This window comes from Phasianus colchicus, chromosome 2 (genome assembly GCF_987193195.1).
Source record: "Phasianus colchicus chromosome 2, bPhaCol1.hap1.1, whole genome shotgun sequence".
Lineage (NCBI taxonomy): Eukaryota > Metazoa > Chordata > Aves > Galliformes > Phasianidae > Phasianus > Phasianus colchicus.
This window is the reverse complement of record NC_143437.1, coordinates 15,592,534-15,618,256: the sequence shown is the minus strand read 5'-3', so window position 1 is coordinate 15,618,256 and position 25,723 is coordinate 15,592,534. Positions and strand designations below refer to the sequence as shown.

At 42.7% G+C, this 25,723-nt stretch overlaps 1 protein-coding gene and 1 long non-coding RNA gene across 4 annotated transcripts in view; one reads left to right on the top strand and one right to left on the bottom strand.

Annotated features, from left to right (window-relative positions):
• The window catches only part of LOC149918860 (uncharacterized), a 36,323-nt gene extending 29,539 nt beyond the window's left edge, over window positions 1-6,784 (top strand). The window contains exon 5 of the long non-coding RNA XR_016464622.1: window positions 5,907-6,784. This is a non-coding gene — a long non-coding RNA (uncharacterized LOC149918860). The remainder of the gene's footprint in view (window positions 1-5,906) is intronic.
• Window positions 6,785-10,582: 3,798 nt separating this feature from the next.
• The window catches only part of SYNDIG1 (synapse differentiation inducing 1), a 62,119-nt gene continuing 46,978 nt past the window's right edge, over window positions 10,583-25,723 (bottom strand). For 2 of the 3 annotated variants that reach the window (XM_090134892.1, XM_090134893.1), the window contains exon 4: window positions 10,583-11,011. In XM_090134892.1, coding sequence (XP_089991018.1) covers window positions 10,853-11,011 — 159 coding nt within the window. In that variant the 3' untranslated portion in view covers window positions 10,583-10,852. The remainder of the gene's footprint in view (window positions 11,012-25,723) is intronic. The other variant, XM_090134891.1, reaches the window with a different exon arrangement.

Below are 25,723 nucleotides of genomic sequence, written 5' to 3'. Positions count from 1 at the left end.
TATGCAGAGAGGAACCAGAGTGGAGGAAACAGGGGCAAGGTCCCATTCTGCAGCACAGGGTCACAGTGCTGTGCCCTAAACATTGCTGGTAGTGAATATCACACCTCTTTGTTCCAGGAGCAGTAAAGCCAGCTGTGCCATCTGGGTGATTACAGCACTGTGCAGAGCTGTTTCCAAGCAAATGTCATTAAGTCAGATGACTTGCTCAGGCCTTTTCCCAGCAGTTTTGATACCACCTGGTGTAGTTTTCTTTTCTCCTGTTGCTGAAATCACATTGGCAGCATGAATTGGCTGACATGAAGGAATGCCTCAGGTATCTAAACATGTCCTTCACTGTTTTCTATAGCTACCTGAGATATTGGCTGGATAAAGGGACATGACAGCAAATCTGTGAGAACCCCAGTATCTGGAGTGGCATCTATAAAACCACCCAGCATAGTGCTTTTACAACACTTCCTCCAGAAGCATTAAATTTCTTTCAAAGCTTAGCCACTGGAACCACACTATCTCTGATCAAGCTGTGGATGTCCCTGTTCACTGCAGGGGGATTGGACAAGACAGGCATTAAGGTCCCTTCCAACTCAAGTGATCCTATAAAACCTTTTCTATAGATCAGGATAAAGAAAGGATGACCAGTCATTGATTACCATTAAGGGCAAAACAGACTCGAGCTGGGGAAGATTAATTTAATTTATTATCCATGGGCAACAGCTTCCCTAGACCTTTCAGCAACAGTGGCTACTCTGAAATTGATGTTCCATGTGCAACCACTCTCCTATACCTGGAAAGGAAATTAGGATTTTGCCTCTGCTAAAGGAGGCAGTAACTAAGGCTTGGGGCTTGCGTTGCCTATGTCCAGCTATTCCCATAGGGTGATAGAGATAGGATCCTCCCTTGGGAAGAGGCACCAGTGAGAAGTAGAGGAGGAAAACTGTTTCCCAAGGGAATCTGCAGTAACCCTGGTTGTGTGGAAAGACAACAAGCATTAGGAAAATTAGCAGTAAGTAGTGTTTGGGAGCAGACCCAGGGAAGTCAGGTCACAATGGCTGGAGATAATCCCCATCTGAACTGTGCAGAAGAGAGTGGATCAACAACCAAGAGGAAGCATCTGGTTGACATACATCAGTTCACTTTCTGGCAATGGTAGTGAGTCATCTCCCAGTGGGAGTGGCTGCAAAAGGCTGAAAGAGATGGGTCCTCTGACTAGGAACAAGCATTTGCCAGTTCTTGTAGAAAAATCAGAAAACTGGAATGCTACTAATACTAATCTTCTGTACTTGAGAAGGTCTGGGGAAGAAAATTCTGCATTCTGAGATGACTCTGTACGATAAGTTCAAAGATAATCACATCACGCAAGTCTACTGTATACTTAGTTCACGCACAATTGGCATGAATTGTGTAATTGGCTCCATGGAGGTACCAACATCCATGGCTTTCCAAGTCACAGAGTGAGAATGGGTTTCAGAAGCACTAGAACTACCTGGGCTGCCCCAGGGCTCACCATCTTGTATGCAACATTTGTGTCCATGCTGTGCCCCATTAGCTTAAGTAGTGCCTGCAAGTTTGCCTCATCTCTGAAAATGGTCTAGAAAGGAGATAAAATTATAGACCAGCTTATACACAAAAATAAGATAATTAGACTAAATTTCTTCAGCTGGGAAAAAGAATAGCTGAAGAAACACAATACAGACATATGAAGAGAAATGGCAAGAAAAGGACATAAAGGCTTGCATTTCTAATTCTGATAAAGACTTTTAGCCATCTGAAGTCAGAGTGAACACAGGGTGGTGGTTCTTCACAGAACAAGTAGTTAAACTAAAAATCATAGAATCACAGAAACTGTTTGTTGCTAGATCTTGTACAGCTCATATGACAAACAGTTGCAGCTTTTCTTGTGAAAAACCCTTCAGAAAGAATTCTTCTGAAAGATAACCACACTTGGGAACTGTGAGTCCCATTCCTCCACCTGATCTGGAACAGTGCCCATACTCCACTGCTGGGCAGCCTGGAGCAATAGCTTTGTTCTCCTCCAAGCCTGGCAGCTCAGACAACTGGAAATAGAAAATGGGCTCATACTGAACGTGAACATTTTAATTTACGCATCTGATTGATATTACACTGTAATTAAATTATATTCCCATGGTGCATATAACATCAGGGTTGTAGTAATACAAATAATTAGTAATTAACTCTAATCAGATCAGTTAGTAAATGGCAGAATCCAGATGAATGTGCTGGCCAAGGGTGTGTGTGGTGGGGAAAGCCGAGGAAGAATGAAGAAAAGCTAATTTATGCTGATGGATAAAGGAAGAAGTGAAAATAACAGGAAATTCAATTTCAAGAGAGCCCTTCTGCCAAAGAAAACAAGGATACAATCCTAAAAGATCCCTCTAGGCAACAATCATTCTGCAGCTCAGCTCCCAGAAGATGCTCCACTTTGGTCTGTCACATCCTGCCTCAAGTTCCTCCCAGATGCTAATCCCTTTCCTTATCACATTTTGTTACTGAAGTAAACGAAGGAACAGCACAACAGCATGTACAGAGCTGTATCTTAAACCAAAGGGATATTCCAGCTGCCTCCCTGCTGACAACTCCCTGGATAAGAAAGCTGTAATGGCACTTCAGTGCCTTCCTCAGCACACTAGCTGCACCTTGGCATGGAAGTTTGGGAACAGGTTACAAAACAAGTGCTCCCACTAAGCTCCAGGAGCAATTCTGAGCCCCAGAAATGGCAGGAATAGGAGAACATGTTGGAAAAAGCTTCTGAAAATGTACTGTAATGCAATGGAAAGCACAGCAACAACAGCAGAGTAGCAAAACTCCAGGCTGAAGCAAGTGAAGACTTGCTCAAATGCAGCAGCTGCAGACATAGAAACAAAAGGAAAAAAAAATCTGCTTACCTTGAGAAGGCCTCAGATATGCAGTGACCTCCAGCAAGGTACCTTTGCCTTCACTGTCAGCGCTTAAATGAGGTCTGGGAAGTGGTAGATCCTGGCTCCAGCCCTTCCACTCATCAGATTCATTGCATGCACCTGAGCTCCCCTGGGTTGGCCCTGCCTTCAATCACTGCTTCAGGCTGTGACTTAGCATTTCCACTATAGACCTAGATGTGGAATTCAAGACTGATTAAAGCACAGCTCATAGGAAATGAATGTAAGTGTCTTAATGGTGCTGTAGGCACACAGAGCCCAACCTGAGCACACTGGAGTATTTTTCCCAAGGCTTCTTCTCTAGCCAGCAAACACAACACCTAATTCAGAGAATTGATCTCTTGCTCTGGATTGCCCTCAGGAGGCACTGTTTTCTCTCCATGAACACTGCAGAAGTCAGCAGAGATGAGCCAAACTAGACTGAAGCTTGTCACCAGAAATCCCTTTCCCTGACTGAGTCCCACAGGATTCCAATATATTATTGCAGTACAGACCCAGAGATAAAGGTGTGATCTTCATCACAGCTCTAAGGATGCTGAACAAGCCCATGAATCTTACAATAGAATCACAGAATCAAAGAATGGTTGGGTCAGAGGGGACCCTAAAGCCCATCCAGCCCCAACCCCCTATTATGAGCAGTGTTGCCCCCCACCAGCTTGGGCTGCCAAGGGCCCCATCCAACTTGGCCTGGAGCACCTCCAAGGATGGGGCACCCACAGCTGCTTAGCAAACTGTTGCAAGTGTTTAGTGAGACCCTGGGGGCAGGGAAAAGCTGCTGTCCATTGACCTTGTAGATTTGGATATGTGGAAGGTGCCATGTTTAACCTTCAGAAGAAGGTTGATTTGAAAACTGAATAGGAGCCAGGGGCCTGGGCAGCATGGGCTGAGCAGCAGGAGTGTGTCTTGGTACCTGCAGCTTCCTCTCACAGAGCCCTTCTCTGAGCTTCTGTTTTCACTCCAGAAATGTGTGAGCAGACTGTGGGGGGAAACCAGGCAACAAGGGAAATAGTAGATGAGGATTTATTAAATTAATTAAAAGGATTTGGCTGAGCTGCCTGAGCAGACACACACAGACCTCCTTCAGGCCCTGATAGCAGGGCGAAATCGTCTGCTTCAAACCTGGCCAACCATTGGGGTAGGAGAAATTTGTGCAGGGAACATGACAGCAGAGGCTATGCCATTGCATGCACTGGGGAATCTTCTGAGCACAAGAAAATGCACCTTGAGATACTGGTGGCAGAAGCCAAATGCTACCACAGCATCACAATCATCACTGCAAAACAAGAGGGTTGTGTGCTTCCAAGGATGCGTTTCTCAGCGAAGAGGGTTTAGGATGGTATTATTGATAAGGTCAGGGAGAATTTTGTATCAGTGAGGAACAAAAGATTTGGGAATGGGACTTCTCAATGTGATAGATAACATCCCAATCTGAACGTCTGTTTCAGATTTGAAACAGAGCAAAACTGCATTTTGGCTGTTCCTTAAAAAAGAAAAAAAGTAAACAAAAGGCTTTTAACAATTTCATTTTGGATCTAACACACAAGGATTCAATGGAATGAAAACTCACCATGCGCTCTTGCCAGCTGGATGGCACTTTGGTCAGTATCAAGCGTTTTTGAGACGAATAATTTCTAAATAGAATAGGCTGTGTTGCATTTCAAAAAGGTCAGCGTGAAGTATTCCACCATTGCAGAGGGCTTGGCTTTTTATTTTCTCAATTATAAAATGTCCTTGAGAACAACATCTCCCCGCAGACAAGCTTTTCCTTTTGATTGAATGGCGTTTTCTCTTGGAAGACGTTCTAAGCAAACATAAAAATGATGAGAAAATGTGACCAGATCTAATTGCTGCTTTGCGCCAAGAGCGTGCTGACAGGTTTTATCTCAGGGGAGCAGAAAAACGAAGGTTGCTTGGTATTCTTTTTCCTGCGATTCAAGTCAGCGGCTGCTCACAGGTTACTGATATGAGTTCAGAAATGATCAAATAAACCAATCAGCACAGTAAGAAAATAAAGGAATGGGGTCAAGTTGCAGTGACAGACTCACAGCCATCCTTTAGAGACCTTTGCAGGAACCTCCTGGAGCTCCAACTGCTTGCTGTGACTATCCAACAGTACTTCTGAATGCATGCTGCTTCCCTTGCGGCAGCACGGCTGTTGTACCTGTGCTCTTTCTGGCCTCCAAGATGGCTCATTTCCTTGATTAGGCTGCTATTCTGTCAGGGCTGGAAGTTGCTCATGACCAAAGCACTTTAGTAGCAATAAAAGCTGTTGATCCAGGTGGCAGAGGGAAAAAGACAGCAGAGCTGGCTCAGAAGCACATAGCAAGTAAGCAGCAAAGCCCAGCTCTCATGATCTGTTCTCTATTTTGTAGATGATTATCAATCAGTCCTTTTTTTATTGTTGTTTTCTGTATTTTTTGATATATATATATATTTTTTTTTTTCCAGTGAAATGTATTGCAGCATTTTCCTTAATGGAGAACAAGTCAATTGATTTCTCCATTTGCAATCTCATATATGTGTGTGTGTGTGTGTGTGTATATATGCATATACAAATACGTATGCATAAACATATATACATATTTATGCATATATAAATATATGAATGTATGCCTGTACAGAATTGTCTCAAAACTGGTACGAGTCTAAAGCAGGGGGAGCACTACTGAGCTTTCTAGATGAACAAGCTGTCTCTGAGAGGCAGGCAAATACCTGATGTGTGGGGAGTGCTGATGTAACCCAGCTGGGGCATCACTTTGGGCTACTTACCTTTGCACAAGCACAGTCTGTTAGTTATCACAAAGGTCTAGAGATGGAGGGCTTTGATCCCAGCAAAATAGCTCACCATGGAGAGATGTCTGCTTTCCAGCACTGTGGCCATGTGTAGAGATTGTAGAGCAGATGTGGTAAATTCCAGCCTCTCTCCTACCAGCCAACTCATAAAGTCTTTTCCCACCCTTCTGCAGCCTTTCACAGACAGCTCTGCCATGGCATGGCTGGAGAATCCTGTCAAAGTACTCTGGGAGGAGTAGTCCTACCTTCTGACCATTGCAGGCAGTGGGAGCAACAGAGCTGGTCCAGAGCAGATAAATATGAAACACGTGTTGGCCTTGCCACATGGCATAAACTACAACAGCGCAAACAGTTCCTACTCTCCCTCCCTTGGTGCAGCTGTGGATCCGATGTCTGTGTCATTGAGTGCTGCCCACGATGTCTCAAGCAAAATGCAATGTTATGTGCCACACCAGAGAAGCGGGACCATGGGCTGCAGTGATTGAACTGCCTGAAGAACTGTACCATCCTGGTAATGTGACAGCTGTGAGCGAAGTCAGGCAGGCAGCAAAGAGCATCCTTTGTGCTCAGCTCCTGCAGGAAGAGCTATCACAGGATGCTAGGAACGGCTGGGCTGGTTTAATCAAGTTAATTGGCTGTCTTGTCATCCTCTCTCCTCAGAGGCCCCACTCATTGGCTGCCTGTGAATTTCCTTTGCAACTCACCAGGTGGCATTCCCCAAGCTGTGGCTGGAGCATGGCAGCATGCCCAGGTGGTTGTCACTGCCATGGGCACCACACTGGTGCCTGCCCCTGTCTGTGCCAGCCTCAGTGTAAGGTAGTGCACACAAGCAGTTTGTGTGCCCTCATCCTGCCTCACCAGGAGCTCTCAGTGCTTTGCCTTATGTTGGGTGTTGTGTCGAAGATGGGAGAAATACATCTCAGACTGACAGCAGTTCCTCAGACAGCAATAAAAAACACTGAGCTCTAGCAAGATTCTGGAGTGAAGGTACCAAGAATCAATGGAGGTTATCAGGGGTTTATGAAATCCCATTGGATGGCAGATGTAATGTGGAATTAGTCTCTGACCCAGCACATTATTAGTGGAGAGTCTCTCTGCTCCCGTGAGCTCTGAGGCTCTCAAAAAGAGGCTTTTTTTTTTCCCCTCTCAGTGAGCCTCCAGCACTCCCCGTGCACCTTTTGAGACTAATCCGCAGTGACATCCTACATTACAAGGTTAAGTTGGAGCCTTCAGACCCTGCACTTTGCAGGTTGATATTTTCCCTTGTAGTAAATCCTACCTATCACTCCAGCCTGTCATCTGGTAAGGATATCAGTGCCACTTCTTTGACACCTCCTGACAGAATGCATATGGGATGAAGCTCTCCCTTCAGAATGGGAGGGAAGCAATGAGGCAGCCGTAGTGTTTGGGGGATTGGCTTCTCTCCTTCCTCTCTGGGATGGCAGAGCTCTTTTGTAAACTAGACAGGAGCTCCGTGCGTCGAAATGCAGGAAGAAAGAGCGCTCTTGGTACTCCAAATGTGTAGTTTATTAGAAACTGCCTCCTTGAAGCCTGGAGAGAGCATAAAAGGAGCAATGGCTTCTGAATAACAGGTAAGTTTAAGGGGTAAGCTCAAGCTGAACAGAATGACAGGTAAGCTAACTCAGTTTCAAAAATCTGCTTTGGAAAAGGAAAGAACCCTGAATCATTTTCTTGATGTTTCTCCACAGAAAATAAATATTTAAGGGCTCTTTACCTGTCAGTACTTTTTCCTGTCTTCTCCCAGTTCATCACTCACAGCAGGTGTATGATCCCTGCTTCCCCTCCTGGGTTGCACAACCTTTCCTTTCCCAAAGGAGGGGGTAGAAACAGGTAATAATATTCAGCAACCAGCAGCCAACAGTGAATAACAATCTTGTGCAGAGGGCTTTTTCAGTTCAGCAGCTGCTGACAAAATTTCATAGCCAGTCTTAAATGGTCTGGCTCTAAACAGCAGGAGTCACCTCTATAGCAATTTATGAAGATATTCCTCTATCTGGTTATGTCTTTGCAGTTCATGGAGGTTTGTACACTCAGAAATACCATCGTCATCTGGGTAAGGCAGATGCACACACTGGTGTTTGTGCCAAATCAGCCTGAGCACACAGTGGGAAGTTTATGCCTGGTTTGTTCTGGCTGGGAGTAGGCAGGTGGTACCTGCTCTGACATAGGGCTTATGGATGGAAAGATGACACTACAACTTATTGTTTTGAATTTATCTTAATGAGCAGAGAGCTTGGCAGCCCATGGACTAGGGTGGTTTGGAGGTGATACTCCTATGGTGTCAGTCACAGCGTGTGTTGTGCAGGCTGCCTGCCTGCAACAGGCTATGCATCTCGTGTGACTGCCTCAATCCAGAGCAGTCCTCCTAGGTTAAGCAACAGGGACTTCTGATTCCATTTGTATGCAGACCCTCCTCCCTTTTGCCACTGAAAGTGGCTAGAAATCCCCCCCGAGGTGTCTGAAAAGCCTTTTCCTGGATTTGCCAGCCTCAAGTTTTCAACAAGAGCAAACAAGGTCATAGACAGTCCAAGGAACCACTTCTACCTTTGGTTCTTGCAGCGATTCTTGCTCTCAGATATCTTATGAGAGTCTGAATCACACACCTCTCAGCTCCTTCTAGCTGAGTCTATCAGGGTGGCAGAGCTTTATGCATTCCCCAGCTTGGGAGCTGGGCCACAACACACTACAGAGGTACAAATGGGAAAGGCTCAAATGGAAATCTCTTTATTTAAGCTAAATAAATAATCAGTATATCCAGTTCTCGTCTTTGCCCCTTAGATAAAGGCTTTCCTAGCCTCAGCCTGGGTCATTACTCCATTATGAACCGAGGCATGGTAAGATCTGTACTGAGATGTGCTTGACAGAAGCTCAGGCCAAGTGTATGTGACCTCGTAATCATACAGGTCCAGAAACACTTCACTATGCCCTCAAAAACAACCAAGAAATAAACTTCCCATTCTTTCTGAATGGGAAAACGGCTCAAAATGTGACAAATGTGAATAAAAGTGGTCATAGCCACCTCCAGGTGGGTGAGTGGAGAACTGCAACACACGCGCCCACTAAGGTTTTAAAGCCATGACGGGCTTTGCAGCCCAACAGATCAATGCAAAAGAAGAACTGTCAGTGACCTCAATGTGATTTTACATGCAGAAACAATATGGGATAGTCCATATTGATATTTTTTCAGGTAGGTGAACTCTGCACTGTGGCAAGTTTCACTCAGTCTAACACTCCACATCCATCCAAAGAAAGTGTCACACGGAGCATCAGAAGCTGTATACCATGTGTTTTAATAAACTTTATAACCAGCAGAAAAATAGTTTTGGATGTGTTTGTTCTCCTCCCACCTAAAAAAAAAAAAAAAGTCAAGTCCAACCCAAAACAATGCCAACCCCCAAACAGAAGGAAAATAATTGTCCTGGAGCAAAACAGACATGAAATACAGATGGACACAAAGGTTTTTGGACAAATAAATGGTATTGGTACAAACATAAGGCAGTGAGCAATAAAATGCTTATTGTCTCAATCAGTTTATCAATTTGTATAGATATATATATATACATACATATATATCTACACACATGAATCTTTTGTGGGAAGATATCATACATCTGTAAGACAACAAAATAAAAGGGTGACTGTGGGGAAGGAGTAAAGAAGAAAAGAGATGCATTGTTTTAGTCAGTGTAAGGACAATGCTCAGTTTCCTTGCAACATACCATTACTTTTCTTATCAAGACATCCATGGTTATTCTGTGTCCTTGGTCCATGGATGAGCCGTGAGCTTGTAATCGAAGCGATCCACTTCTATGCTCTGTGTATGAGCAATACCTCAGAAATATATGAAGCATTCCTTCCTCTGGTTAATTCCCATGCTTTTCCATGTTTTTTAATTTAAAATTGGTTAGTATTCCAGTTTGCATTTTCCCCCCACATTTCTCGCATTTGCTGCTATGCATGTCACCACAAGAGGGTGGAGCAATCCTGATAAGCAATATGCCATGGGCATGTGCTGTTATCACGGTGTGACTGGATGGAGGAATTCATTATACAATGGATTCCATGCTACTTCGACCTCACACTCAGTCTGCGGAATCAAGTCATGCTGTAACCTCAGCTGTTCTGCATTGGGTGGGTCTGTGGGTCACGTCTTAATCCAGAAACAAAGAAAGGAAAGAAAAAATATTTTTTTATTTCCTTTTTATCTCCCATAGAAACCTACCAACACAAGAAGAGTAGGCAACATTGTTCTCTGCTAGGTCTCTGCTTCACTCTTAGGCAAATAAGTCCTGCATTCAAAAACAGAAAATGTATTCTTCCTCCTGTTGTTACATTGCTCTTTCAGAGAGCTAGCCACTGTCCATGCTTTCTCAGATCTCAGTGCCGTGCTCAACAAGCAAGCAAAGCACAAGCTCATGCTGGCTGCAAAGTTCAGGTCACCAAGAAGGTATTAAGAGAACAGCTCAGTTTGCCAGCTTCTTGTAAACACCATATTGCTAAGAAGGCAAAGGCAAAATACCCTTCTCCACACTTCCCCTAATTCCTTTTCCTTTCTTTTCCTTTCTCTTCTTTTTTCCTTTCTTTTTCCTTTCTCTTTTCTCTTCTTTTCTCTTCTCTTCTTTTCTCTTCTCTTCTTTTCTCTTCTTTTCTCTTCTTTTCTTTTCTCTTCTTTCTTTTCTTTTCTTTTCTTTTCTTTTCTTTTCTTTTCTTTTCTTTTCTTTTCTTTTCTTTTCTTTTCTTTTCTTTTCTTTTCTTTTCTTTTCTTTTCTTTTCTTTTCTTTTCTTTTCTTTTCTTTTCTTTTCTTTTCTTTTCTTTTCTTTTCTTTTCTTTTCTTTTCTTTTCTTTTCTTTTCTTTTCTTTTCTTCCTTTATTCCTTTCACAGGGTTTCATGTAGAGAAGCAGGACTTGTGCATCACAAATACAGCAACTATCTCAATCTCAGCCAGCTTCCCACCCTACTGTAATGCACAAGCCCATCATAGCCTGTACCTGCCCCCAGAAGGTGTTTATGTGTCTCTGGATCTTTTTGGAAAACCATGCAGTCTGATCTGCGGTGGAGTTCTGCAGTGCAGGTGCTGGGCGGCTGCTTGTCCCTCTTTCCTGAGGCTCATAAGTGATTGTTTTTGGATAGATAGGCAATAAGAGCCACAGCCACTCCAACATAGATGCCAGTTCCAATTGTGATGGACAGCACAGCAAGGAAGAGTGCTCGCCGGGAGCTGGAGCTTGCGTGGTGGAAGTCTCCCTTGGCTACAGCTTTGTTTGTCTGCAAGATAAAGAACAGCAACAATGCAACACATTTATTTGTTTCATCTGGAAATGAAGGTAAGATACTCTTCTTGGCTGAAACATGTTCTGGGATATGTCAGCAAACTGATTGGAAGTCAGCTACTTTTTTAGTTGAATTAGATTGTTTGTGCAATTAAGATGATGACAGTACCAAAGGCATTTCAAGTACTATTTTTAAGTGCCTTTAAGCTTAAACATATTGTAGGATTTAATACTATGTGTCACATTGATTCCTGAGATGGCTCAGCCTTTCCTGGAAAAGTGGGCAGATGGGCTGTGAGCCAAGGATCTGCTTGTAGGACTGATCCAAACCTCTGGTAATGGCATCATATCTTCTACGTAGCTTTGAGTACTCAAGCAGCTGTCTTGAAATCAACCTGTTCAGCTGGAGTTCCCAAAGTTACATGCCAGGCATTTAGGCTTGAGCACAATAAACACCACAAAGTTGCAGCTTGTTAATACAGCTGAAATAATGAATTTAAAATACAGAACTGTGGTAATCCCATGGTCACACTGACTTCAACTGGACAGCCCCTGCAGAAAGCTACATCTGGAGTTTCAGATGTATTCAAATCTTGGTTCTTCTAACATCCTATTTCCAAGCATTCTCAAGAAAAAGACCCAAAACAAAAGCAAAATCCCTGCTCAAAGCAAGCAATTGAAAATCAGGATTGGGCAGAACTGATCTACTCATTGACAAGACTGCCTGGAGCTTTCTCAGTGTTTCTCAATCTTACAGCCTGATGAAAAGACAATGTCTTTTTATGAGCAGTGGTGTGACATCGACAGGGTTACCCCAGAGGCAGCAGCAGATCTGTTACCTACAAGAAAGATCTCTTAAAAGCATATGAACTTCTTAAGGTCTGAGACAGTCTTTGTTCCCTTGTTACAATGAGTGAGGAATTCTTGATGGTTTAAATGTGTTTCTCCAAAAATGATCGTTTTGCTGGGACACTTTTTGCTTCATTGTCATCTAAGTTTCTGGGCAGTTTTTGCTCTATTTTTATCTTTTTTCTCCTATCTTGCTACTCAGAGTGATTTACGGCAGCCAAATGACATGCTTCCAAGATGACACAAGGCTTCTGGCCTTTCTGTCAATGACTTTATCAGAACTGTCTTTTCTCATTCATCAACCTAATTTTTTAAGCATAATGCCTTATAAATGTTCCAGGAAGAAACAATGTCAAACAATACATTACTGAAAGAAAATGGGACCAGGCTGTAAGCAGGAGGAAAATGACCATTTCCAAACAAGAGCATATAAACAACTCTCAGGTTTACACTTAGCATCATGTCCTTCAGTTCAGATGGGGAAGGCATCCCACCCACTTTGCAAAGGCAAGCCCCTCACCAGGATGACCAATGATTTCAACAGTATCATGCCTGGGACCTTCAAAACTCAAAAGCAGAATCCTTTCTGGAAAAAAGCACTGGTACTTTGAGGATCATGGACACATTTACTAAAGTTGCTTGAAAATCTTGATAACGGAAGCATAGAAAACTTTACAAAGAGTTGGTCATTCAGCTCTCCTCAAAGACTTTTTCCAAGCACTAGCTATTCATTAGAGAGTTAATAAAAATCTTGAACAGAGAGGCTCCTATTCAGTGAAGTTAGGTTGTATTTGTCAGACACAAAAGGAAATTCACAGCACTGAAGGTATTTGTGCCTTTGGATAAACAGAAGTAAACAGTTTCAGCGTCCCCAAAATGCAAGAAAAGTTTGAGAATGTTGGAATGTTTCAATTTGACATTTCTCAAGTGTCACATTATATTGCGGAAAATTCTATAATGTATTGGACAGACCTCTTTTAAAAGAAACTTTGTACAGCTTTCAACCACAGCCGTTTTTTTTTTTTTTTTCCCCCCACTTAAAAATAGACCAAAACTCAAAGGCAAAAGAAACCATTAGCCAAACTGTCAAGTAATCTGAAAACCTGACACTATGTCTTGAATGGATTCAATAAAGCAAGTTGGATCTACCAAAAAATGACATGTAAAGCAACCCAAAGGGATTCAGAAGGCTGATTTGTTGGGCGCTAATAGCCTTTTTTTCTGATAGAATCTTCAGTATAAAGAAAAATCAGCTCAGAAAGAACAGGATTTTTTTTATTGGTAAGTTCTTTGAGGATGGTCCTGACCTTTGTGAAAGGATAGCACCTATGCTGAAAAATTCACCTCCTTGCTAAAATTTTCAGTCCAGCCAAAACCAGATGTCTTGCATTAATTATATGTTGCCATAGAGTGTGAATTTTACAGCTTCTGACATTGTGAAATGGTTTGATTTTACTTGGGGAACAGGACCACACTCCCGCAGAAATTTCAATTTCCAATAAATTACCTATTGCAAATGATTTTTTTCTTTTAATCTAATGCGTATCTTGTGATTTAGTAAAATCAAAGCCCTTCTATATGCAATTCTGGGTGTAGTGAGCATTAGTAAGAACACATGGGAAGGATAATTATACATTCCTCCTTTAGTCCATTCATAAAGATTTCCACTGGGATGCAGAAATCACCAACATCTAAACCACCCTTCTATTAGTGTAAGACCAGTCTGAGGGATACTCATGACTAAGAATATTCTTTGTTGTTATTCTAATTACTAAAATAATCCCTTACTCCCCAGTGTCACTATATGCAAATTACAGCTTTTCTTCATTTCTGGAAAACAGTTACTACACAAAATGCAATTGTGGCCAATTTTATTAGGCTAGCATCTGGCAACCAATAAGCAATTTTATTGAATTCAAAACAAACAAACAAATAAAAAAAAAAACCCCACCCTCAAAAACAATAAAACAAGGACCTTCGGTATCTCTGTGTACTTCAAGAAAGTCCCTTAGTAGTAGTAGCCAGCCAATAGTTTATGGCCTAGCCCATTTGATGCCTGAAGTAAAGAAACAACACTGCATTTGGGAGTATTCATGCCCAGGATGACCATGCTCTAGAAAACGCCAAATAGAATTGGCTGATGTGCCAATGGTACACAGACAATTTTCTTCCAGCCATTATTACCCAGACTGGAAATGGATTTCTGGGAGCTCCTCGTGGCAGAGCCAGCTTTCATCTCACTGAAGCAGATGATAAAATATTTGCTTTCATTTTTTCTTTCTCCTGAAAAGCATGGCCCCAGCTATTAGTATTACCCAGCTGAAAACTTTGCTGGCATTGTCTGGCTCATCGTGCTTGACTGTGGAAGGTAATATAGAACTATAGAATGGCTTGGGTTAGAAGAAACTTCAAAGATCATCTAGTTTCAACCCCCATACCAGGGGCAGGGCTGCCACCCAACTGCTCATGCTGCACAGGAACCCATCCAACCTGGCCCTCAGCATCTCCTGGGATGGGGCATCCACTGCTTCTCTGGACAGTGTGAGCCAGTGCCTCACCACCCTCTCTCTGTAAAACTTCCCTCTGACATGTAATCTAAGTCTCCCCTCTAGTTTAAAACCATTCCTCCTCTATTTCTGTCTATCACTATCTATCTACATACATAAAACGTTGATTTCCCTCCTGTTCATAATCTCCTTTTAAATATGTCAAAAACTGGTGCAGTCATGAAGATCCAAATGCCCTATTAACAAAGGCTTTGATTCACTAAATCATATTCAAGGTAAATGCTTTGATTTAAGTTGTAAGATCTGCAAAACAGCTATTCTAATGGGCTTAAAAGTAGGTGCAGAAGTAAGCATTTTTCCTAATCAGAATTATATCATCTGTGGAGTTTAATGGCATTTCCTCCCTTCCTTGGCAAGACTGCGTCTGACAGCCAGATGATTGATGAACCAATTTAATGCAGTCTTTGGTCAGCAGTGGGACCAACAGGTTTGATAAACAGAGCATGGGATGAGTGCAAGAGACAGGATGAGTTATGAGTGGGGAAAAATTCATCACATCAACACCAGGATCCATCACTGCACAGCCAGAAGATGACATACTTTTCTTGCAAAAGGTTTATATCCCTGGAATAACCCTGGCTCTTGGTTTGTGGACATCCAGATATGACTGCTGACCTGCCAGCTATGAACATAGGCTGCCAGGTGCTCCAAAACCGAAAACAGGGGCTAGAGTCAGCACTGACCCTCAATCAATCCTGCCTCCTGTAGGCTTTGGAAGTCAGTTGGGAAAAGGACAGGGGTGGGAAATGGGAGCTTGGAGAAGGCACAGAGACTTGAAAGTGTTTTCTTTGTTTCACCAGCAAAATGAATATCCTGTTTAGAAACACTTTCAAGGAACTTCCCTGGAGTTCCCACTTGAGCTTCTGCAAAACATATTCATCATTTTTCTGGGCTGCATGTTTTATGGACTGAGGGAAAATGGATACTGTACCTCTACAGATGCAAGGCCAAAACACTCTGCTGCATCCCACAGTGAACCATATATCATACTCACAAAACACCTCATCATAAATTGTATCTGGAGACAAGAAACACATTGATCACATTTATTAATCCTGCTTCACCTCCCTGAGGCTGGAGAGCAGGACTAGCCCTATGTGGTAGGAGAGGGAATCCTGACATATTTGATCAGGTGACGGGAGGATTTATTTTCATTTTGTGGGGTGAAATATCCAGCAGGGAACAGGATGTGCAGGTTACACACAGTTGCTGGCCAGATTGAGGGTCTTACTTCAAGTGCTGTGCAACTATATGCCTCAGAATGAGGAGTGACTCATACAGAAGCTGCTTCTGTTTTCCTCTCCTCTCCTCTCCTCTCCTCTCCTCTCCTCTCCTCTCCTCTCCTCTCCTCTCCTCTCCTCTCCTCTCCTCTCCTCTCTATTTCTAGGAAAGACACTGGTAATTACTTTTTACTTGTCCAACTTGTACTTCTAATCTTACATTTCTGGGCAACAATATCTCCCAACTTACATCACTTATTTTCTCTGAGGGCAAGAAAAGGATTCCAGAACCTTTACTAGAGACTAGATACCTTGGGATTAATAGCTTTCCTTCAGAGAGGGATCAACTCTCTTATAAATGCTACCTTGAGCATTTGGAAGATGGAAAATGTAAGATCTTGACTGTAGCCTGCTCTCAATGTTTGGCAGCATCAAGATTCAGTTGGAATAGCTTATAGGGACAATGTTATATGTGAGGTGATGATGAGATACCACCAGTGGCTGGGGAGTGATGACTAAAGAATGATAAAGGGATGTCAACAGCACTTTCTTGACATCTGGAGAAGGGATAAATTGGTATAAGTAGCAGCTGCTGCTGCTTTGCTCAGAGCTCTGCCAGATGTCCCAAGTGCTCAGAGTAACAAAACAAAAGCTGGTATGAAAACTCATTCTTTGAAGATTCCTCTCTATCATGAATCCTCCTCATTCTAGTAAACAGATTTGTGCCTTCAGTGACCATAGCATAGTACTGTGTGATGTAAGTGCATCACTGTGTGCATTTGCTGCTTTTCTGTGAATTACTAACTTCTTCCTTACCGTGACTGGACAGCAAGGCAACAAAACACACGCTGGAAACAGGAGCAGCTGTCTGTGCAAAGGCAGCAAGAAAGAGTGCAATGAACACCTTGTGTCTGGAGGAGTCTCTTGTATTGCACTTCAACTTCGTGTGCAGTTTAACCAAATCTTTCTCCAGTCAGCCCCTGAAGTGGCATTTCTCATTGGGTGAGCATCATCTTCTTTTCCCTCTTACAGCATAGGAACTTCCAGTTTGAACAAAAGCCCATCAAGCTCTTGAATGGATGATGGCTGATTGAAAACAAGAGAATTGTGCAAAGGGATTTTTACTATCACTTAATTGACTGATGCTGTTTCATAGAAGGGGAAGTATTGGGAACGATGTTTATTCCTGGAAGCTTAAGGAAGGCTTAGAATTGTATGTGAATGGGAAAATGGAGGTGTAACTGAAGACTAGGACAAGTTTGCCTCTTATGTGTATCAGCTTTCGTAACATCTGGGTTTGAGCCATTATATCATTTTGGTATCAGTATTTTCTTCTAGAGTTTGAAAATATGACGTAGGCTAGAACATGATTCAGCCCCCGGCTGGTGCTGCCTGTGGCGTCTGATTGTATATTCAAGTGCAGATAAAACTATAAATGTCCGAGTGAGATTTCGACACTTGGAAAAACAAGAGAATAATAATGAGAACAGCAGGCGTAAAAGGTCTGAATGAGCAGAACGCAGAGAGATGTTTTTAGACTAGCTCCCCAGCAACAACAGTTCATTTGATTGCACTTGAGAGGATGAGATAGTGATACGAGGGCAATTTTGTTTTCCTAGCAGATTCAGGAATTTGAAGCCTTATGGCAAAGATGATCTTCCCCCATCCACTTTGTCTCTAGCCCCCAAGTAGTCTTTGCCATTCTGTAAATGAAAGAGGAGAAGAAAATCTGAGGGAGGACAGCTCCCATGGGTTTGGGCCTAGAGGTTAGGCACACATACTCAGGTACCACCTATGTTTATCAGAAAATTAGTAGTGACAAATTCAGTCCTAAATGGTGACTCTGAATCTCAGACATAAATCACTCTCAGAATCATGAGGATGCAATACAGCTTCACACCAAGCCAAGTGCCTGAAAGTCTCAGATGAAGTGATGGCACCAATCTCCAGCTACAAGGTGAGGGTTCCTATTTGGGATCAATTTGCTATGCGTTGGGGTTTGTTTGGGGTAACCTGTCAGTGTTTCACTCCCTTCTGTCTGCCTCTAGTCTGCTTCCTCACTGCTGATGGGATGAAAACTGTGACAGTGGGTACATCTGCTGCAGTGGCCCTGGTCTCTCCTCGCCAAAAAAACGTCACACGGCAGAAGAAAGGGTAGAAGATGCTGCTCAGTGCTGCCAGAGAGGATCCTAGCCCTTGTCTCCCACCTCCCACCCCGAGAAAAGATAAGAAATGAGGCAATTGGTCTGGGACGGGGATTCTGCCTTGGAAATCATGATCCACATCTTGTGGTAGGAGACAAGAACAGGAAAAAGGGAGCACATTTACTCATCTTTATGATGTGGTACTTCAGCCACATTCAGACAGTCACCAGAGAACAAATGATGAAGACCACATATTTCATGTGACAAGTCTCTTTCTCCACTTCTGCATTTCTTTTACTTTCCTGAAATCTAAAACAAACACAGTGGTGGGAATAAAACTGCACAGCTGCATTTCTTCTTTCATCAGTTCTTAGTTTTCTTCCAATCTTAATACTTTCTCCCTTCCTCTCTTGGAGGTGCAATATACATGATGCAATTGGCTTTAGCAGGCAGATGTGATTGATGTGGAGAGAGAACTCTGCCACTCCAAGATGGACTATGTAGAGTGGGATATGAGGAAAGCATCTGAGAAGGATTCTCCTGGAGAAAGCTCTTCTTGTGTTTTCAAGTATTAAAAAATATTAAAATATAGGCAAGAAAGATCACAGCTATGTGTGGTATAACATGTCATCTCTTCCTGAAGTATGTCGTGCAAAAACAGGGAAAGTGAGGCTGGAAGGGGAAGTGCTGTGATTCTGCAATGAAAAGCAGAAGCTGCAGTATACCCAGGCTCACGAAAGGTATCATGATGCCACTGAAGTTCTTTTACTTTAACATCAACCAGAAAGAAATCTAACTAAATTACAAAGGCTTCAGAGTGTCTACACAGAGTACTCATTGATTTTAATATATTGCTTTAAGAGGAGAATCAGTTTAGACTGCTAGAGCTTTCTCTATCAGCCAGCTCTGCAATAAGTTAATGTCCAGAGTATGAATGAGGCTGCTTCTCCCCATTAAGGACTTGATGTTTGAAAAGAGGCAAGAAGCTTTGTTTAAGAGCCCAAGAGGTAAATGACTCTAAATTAATTTGGGGTGTGACATTAGGAAAGTGCAACTGACACAGCTGGCAATGCTGAATGTCCCCCCCCTGCCTGGAACACCAGCCATCTTGTGTGTCCAGGTGGCTTCTCTGCTAGAAGAGAGCTGTTCTGTATAAGGAATGGGCTTATTTCTGCTTATCTCAACACCGAATGGACCTCATCAATAGACTGGGCATTAGGAAAAAATTCTGTACTGTGAGGGTGGTTAGACACTAGAATAGGCTTGCTAGAGAGGTGGCTGATGGCCCATGGCTGTCAGCGTGCAAGAGGCGTTTGGATAATTTTCTCATTAATGTGTTTAAACTTTAGGTTAGCCCTGAGGTAGTCAGGCAGTTGGACTTGATCTTTGTAAGCTTCCAGTTAAACTATTCCATTCTATTCTGTGTTCTGTCTCTTACAGGAGCTCTGCAACTCTACTAATCTTAGAGCACAAGTTGCTAATAGATTGAAAAGTTATCAGCGAGGGCTGATGGACAGATGTGCAGACAAAGACCACAAATATAAATACAACTTGCAAATTTTACTTTTGGTTCTGTCTGCATCTTTCCAGCAAAGAGATGCCTAACTTTAACTTGCTACTGATTACACCAGGAATTCCCTTGCACATGATGGAATTGTAAGAGGGTTAAAGAGATTGGCTAAAAGGACATAAATTCAGTTCCTGTAAACTTCTGATGGCCCACTTCCCTAAGGATAAGTAGAAAGGGCCAAAAACAACTCTATAGAGCCCAGCAGCTTATGTTAGAGGAAAAAAACAAGATCCATTCTTCAGTCCCTTCTCTTTCTATACTCCAGTGTTGGGTCTCTCGCTTGCAAGTAAGTTATTGAGACCCCGGAGCATGTCCAGAGAAGGACAACAAAGCTGTGAAGGGTCTGGAGCACAAGACTTATGGGTAGTAGCTGAGGGAAATGGGATGGTTCAGTCTGGAGAAGAGGAGGCTCAGGGGAGACCTTATTGCTCTCTACAACTGCCTGAAAGGAGGCTGGGGTGAGGTGGGGATAAGCCTCTTCTCCCAGGTAACAGCAATAGGATAAGAGGGAATGGCCTCAAGTTGTGTCAGGGGAAGCTCAGGTTGGATATTAGGAAAGTAGTGAGGTATTGGGAACAGCCTGCCCAGGGAGGTAGTGGAGTCACCATCTGGAGTTACCATCTCCACCACCAGTGGAGGGATTCAAAAACCATGGATGTGTGGCACTGAGGGAAATAGTGAGCATGGTGGGGATGGGTTGGTTGTTGGGCACGATTATCTTAGAGGCCTTTTCTAACCTTAATGATTCTATTCCCCAACACCTTGACACCAGCTGCTCCCTGCTATAATAGTCAACTCTCTCCAATCTTCTGACATTGTCTCCAACCCCAGGTGACAGTAGCAAACCCAGCAAGCACCATGAAAATCTCTGCTTTAGGATACTTGTCTCAGGTGTCTCAAAGGTCTGGTATTCCTTGCAAGTAGTGGCAGAGATATAAATGGCTCTGGAAAAAGAATCATTTATAGCAGTACTTAGGTGTCTTTTTTTTTTTTTTTTTTTTTTTTTTTTAAGATTTGTTATCCTTTCCTCTGATTAGAATGAATAATCTACTCCAGCTACTCAAAACCAAATGGTTTGATTTGGTCAAGTAACTTCATTTAATCGCACATACTTTTTTGATACTTGATTCCATGCAATTATTGAAATTCACCTCAGATTAACCTAGCAGTCTTTTTCTCCCTTTTTCCTTCTTTTTTTCTTTCATTTCTTTTTCCCCATTTTTCTCTTTTCTATTATTTTGTGGTAATACTTTTTGAATTGTCCAGGTACGGGAGAATCAGATATTCACAAAGATTTGCCCTGGAATCCTTACACTACAGCTTGCTTCCCATCTCACATCTGTGCAATGCCATTTGCAGAATGGCTCATTCCAGGACAGCAAAGAGACTTTTCTCCTAAGACTGAGTAATGAAGCAGAACAAAGTGTTTGGGGGATTCTCTAGCTCAGTTGTTCAGCAAAGTGCATCTTTTAAACATAAGGAAACAAAGAGTCTTGGATGAACTCCCTTTCATTCTGCTTGCATAATAAATAACCAGAGGGGACTAGGTCAGAGCACTGGATGTTGAGCTATATCTTCTATTAACACTATGTTTTTATGCATAAAATAGTGAAAAGAATGATCTGGTATATTATTGCTGTTGAGCATAAAGGATTCTGCCATCTCCATGTACTGCTGTATCTGACACTGAAGATGTGAAACTGTATTTATTTTTCCTTTTGAACTCGGCAGCAAAGTGTTTTCTTTCAAGGGACAGTTTCAAAGAAGATATTTTATTAGAACTTGTATTTCTCAATTCATCACTGAAATTTTAGCAACTGATGTACTCTGGATATTATTTGTGAACAACATCATGAAAGCAATACTGAAGCACGTGCTGCCATTTGTTTAAGGCACCACTGGAGACAGATTCTTGTGTTGGGTGGACATTTGGTTTGACCCAGAATTTTCATTCATTCTCTGAAGGGCTCAGCACTGCAGGTTTATAATGCAGGGTGATACGCTGAGTTAATCCTTCAGGCTAATATTCTACTCCTGTATCTTTTTAACTAAAGACTATTGATTTTGTTGACATAAAAACTGCATATATTTAGGGTAAGAGCTCAAGGCACCACATCTTGATCAAAAACTGTTTACTCTTGCTTAAAGTATTTAGAAAGCACTGTGAACTACTGGATCCCTTAAGTCTCCCACTGTGATTTCTGTTACCATTTACATCAGGAGCTTCTGGGCTAGTAAGCAGTATAAGTTATAATAGCCAGTATAGGATATATAATTAATAATTCTGGCACTACTCAAACTGAATTTAAGATTAACAAAAGATAAAGGCAAAGGATTGAGAATGAAATGTGAAATTCCTTTCTGATGGAGGGGAGAAAACAGTACCCAAAAATATGCTGAATACAAATGTGTGCTGCTGGAATTAAAATACATATTTGTAAGAATTGACTCAAGCATTTTATGTGGGTGATTTTGAAATGTTTTGCTTTGCTTTTCAGCTTTTTTTTTATATATAAATATACACATTAACTAAACCTTTCAGATGAAAATTTTCTTTCTGATTAGAAAAAGGGATTTGGATTGTTTTACCTGAAAACATATTGACATGGGATAATCCAACCTTTTACAAATCTATTTTGAAAACTTTCTGAAATTAAAAATCTCTCAACACAACTATTTTCTGAAATGAACACACACATACATACACATATATGTAATCTTAAGTCGATACATTTTTCCTCTGGCTTTAACATTTGTTATTATGCATTCAGTTTTCAATTCCTTTCCACAACTAACATGTTGTTTCTTCAGAAACGTGACCCTTTTTGAGTCCTACCCTCACCAGGACCAAAACGGCCTCAAGTGAACAAACTCTCGTGGGGCAACGACCATACCAGAAGATATGGCCTGGACCTATGGGATATTTTGTGACTGCTCCTGAATGCAGACCTGAAGCTGCTTCTGGCACTTAGGAGAACACCTACAAGGAGGATAGCGGGGATATTATCCAAGACTAGGTAGCTCATGTTGTAGAGGAGACCTCGGAACTGCACTAGGTGGTGTAATCACTGCAGCACAAAGAAGTCGTTCTTTGTCCTTCATGCTTATCCCCCCAAACCACCCTTGGATGGGAAAAAAATGAACAAGAAAAAAAAAATACACTTAAAGAGAGGCATCTTATCCACACACCCACCAGTATCTGCTAATGCCAGCAACACTTCTGCACTGAGGAATCTAGAGAGCGTGCTCATCTTGACTCAGCTCCGCACTTATCAGAGGAAGACTCAACGAGATCTCATTTCTCACTACAGAGAAAGTTCATCAGCTGCCCTGAAACAACTCATTTGTATTTGTCACTGGTGCTGTTGGCATGGAAATAGAAGGCCTAACCTTGTATTAAGCTGTCAACACCCTGAAATGACTGCTCCATCTTTCCCGTGACTCAGCGTCTGCAAGACAAGAACTCCATGTTCTCCAGCAATGCTGCAGCATGGTCTTGCCAATAGATTCCAGCTCCTAATCTCCTGTGTGCAAAAGTCTTCCCTCGTACAATGCAGTGCCCCATGCGTACAATTCTGTACATCAGTGGTACACAGGGTTGTGTGTGAGATACCTCAACCCTCTCTAGCTTGTTTCTGCTCCTCATGTTGGGTCTCTGTTCATGGCTCACCCTTTCTTTTTTCTACCCCTTGCTGCTGCTAAGGAGTGAGTCACCCGCCAAGCACTTCTAAAAGCTTCTCCCAAATCTGTCTGGCTGCCGGCATCACACAAAGACCAGTAAGACCCTGCACCCGCAGTGCCTTAAGCAAAAGACTGAAAATAACTGTGGGACCCCTGTGAGTCTTGCAGCACAGAACTGCTGATTTTCCTCTCTGTGATGGCAAAAACATCCTGCTAATGCGCCTTGCCTGTGTCTGAGCCAGTTCTTATTGCTAAGCTCAGGAAGAAAGCAAACAGGCTTAAGACGTACCACAAGGATTCTCTAGCTTTGGTACTCCCTCTTCCTCCAGCATCTTACTAATTCCTGCAATAACCACCTTGTAATAATGTTTTCTTGCTGCAGATGTGCTCCCTGAATCTTCTCCTTCTGCACCAAAGAAGGAGCAGAGCTGCAGCAGTTCTTACATTGGTGTACAGAGACCATTATCATTTTGATCCATGGGGGCCCCCAGTCAGAAAACGGTGGAAGGAAGAGGCCATCCCAAAGATCTGTTCCCCCTTTAACAACCTGCTCCACAGGACTAAAGCTCTTCCTCAGTGGAAACCATTAGCACACAAACAGGAGCCATGATTATCTAACAGGGAGAGCCCAGATTGCTAATAAGGATCTCTTTTAGAGGCTCTGAGGGGTCATAAACAACCTGGCAATGTTTTTTAATATCTAATTATTCCAGGGTGTACAAACAAGAAGGTAAAGTCTGCTCCTCTTCTCTTTCCTTCTACCTGCTGCATATGGTAACACCTCGCTGTCTGCCATTTAACTAGCATCATTACATGTACCCAAAGGAATCAAATATGAAAGTCAAGCCAGAAGAATGACCACTGCCTGCAGCGTGCCCTTGGCAGTGGGAGGGCAATGCATCTGCATATATGTCCCCTGTGCCTTGCAATGCTGTCGCAGAGGGTCAGGGCCTGCACAGACACATGGCAGCACGACACAACTCATATGCCCCTGGTGATAAAAGCCTCAGCAGGATGCAAGCTGACAAGGGGCTTTGCTCCGTGAAATGCAGGGCTCAGAAGTCAGAGCAGACTCCCTTTGATTTGAATTTTACTCCTTGCCCTCCAACCCCTTCCCTTTAAGGTAATGGGAGCAGTGTGCAACTTTGTGTGTCTGGCAGGATGAGAACCACTGTGGAGAAGCAAGCCCCCTTCACACATCCATCAGACAACGTGTGGATCGCTTTTCCTGAATGCACTCATGCCAGGGTTTTCCCAAGAGAAAAGATGAGAAACAACAGACCCAGCTCATTCACACAGCAGCAATTCTACAGGGAAGGGTATGGGGGAATGTCCAGAGGTGGCAGCGAGTGACCAGAGAGAAGGTCAGGGTGCAGAGATATGAACTGGGTGAATGCTTGCACATAAAGCACAAGGGAGTAGCTACAGCAAGGCTGCGATAGCGAGGCACAAACCAGTCCTGATCTGGTATCTGTCATTTTTTTATAAATCAGAGGATTTCAGCAGTAAGTCATTCACATAGAGAGGGATTTGATAATTAATCATTTCAGAACTCATCTCCCCCCTTTCCTACCCTCTCCCTTTCTCCCTCTCTCTCTTTCATCTCTTTGCACCACCGGGCTAATACATGTTTCACAATGGAAATACAACCTGTGTGAAAATATTCCAGTAAAATATTCATGAACAACCATTTTCATTATTTGATCAGTGCTAAATGGCTTCGTAATCCTTATGCAGCCAGAGGTCTAAAGGACTGCTGCCATAGTGCTCTGCTCTCCCCCCTGCCTTCTTCTGTTCCCTCTGTACCTCTCTCACTTTTTCTATGCTGTAAATCCTCAGGGAGAGTTTCATGCATTTTTTCTTATCATTCCCAAGGTATTAGCTGTGACCTGTAGATCATGGGTAACATGATGGGTAACGTGGCAAAGAGCCCTGGGCTAGCAAAGGAGGATACTGTGAAGCAATTGGTCTTTGATGCTTGACAGTACCTGGGCTTCTGAGGTCTTCTCCACCTGGGGTCCTGCCTTTTCCCCAAGGTATCATATTCAGTTCTGGCTTTTCTGTGGTCTGACCAGATTAAACAGATGGAACATTCCAGTAGTTAGAGAAACTGTGAATGAGCTCCCTAGAGAAGCCCATAGTGTCTGAATTTCTTTGTAGGTTGGTGCACACTTTGGGGCCAGATCTGTGTACTTCTCCCAGCTTCAGTTCTTGAAAAATCACTATGTAATCCAGCTGGGGCCGGCAGAGCATACAAAGGAAACAATAATCCTCTTGAAGCTGTCTATGTCTGACTTGCTACAGTCCATGATTATACGCTGATGAGGAGAATACTCTTGATCTTCAGCTTTAATGCTAATTCCTTCCCTCATCATTTCAACTGTTCCTTTCTAACACTGGATTTCCTACTTCAGCAACAGGAGGGGAAGTCTGGCTAATTCAATTATAGATGACAGTGGGGCTCATCCTCAGTTTCCTCCTTACTATTAAAGAAAAACTTCCCTTTTCTGGTAGCAAGGGCAGTGTGAAGCTTGGCCTTAGCCGAGCCTTGCTGAAAAGGTTATCACAACTGGATGTCAGCCTCTTCATGTCACATTCACCTAGGGATAGCATTTCTCATGCACAACATTTATCTTTGTTTCCATTAACATTTCTATTGTTATTTACTGTTGTGTT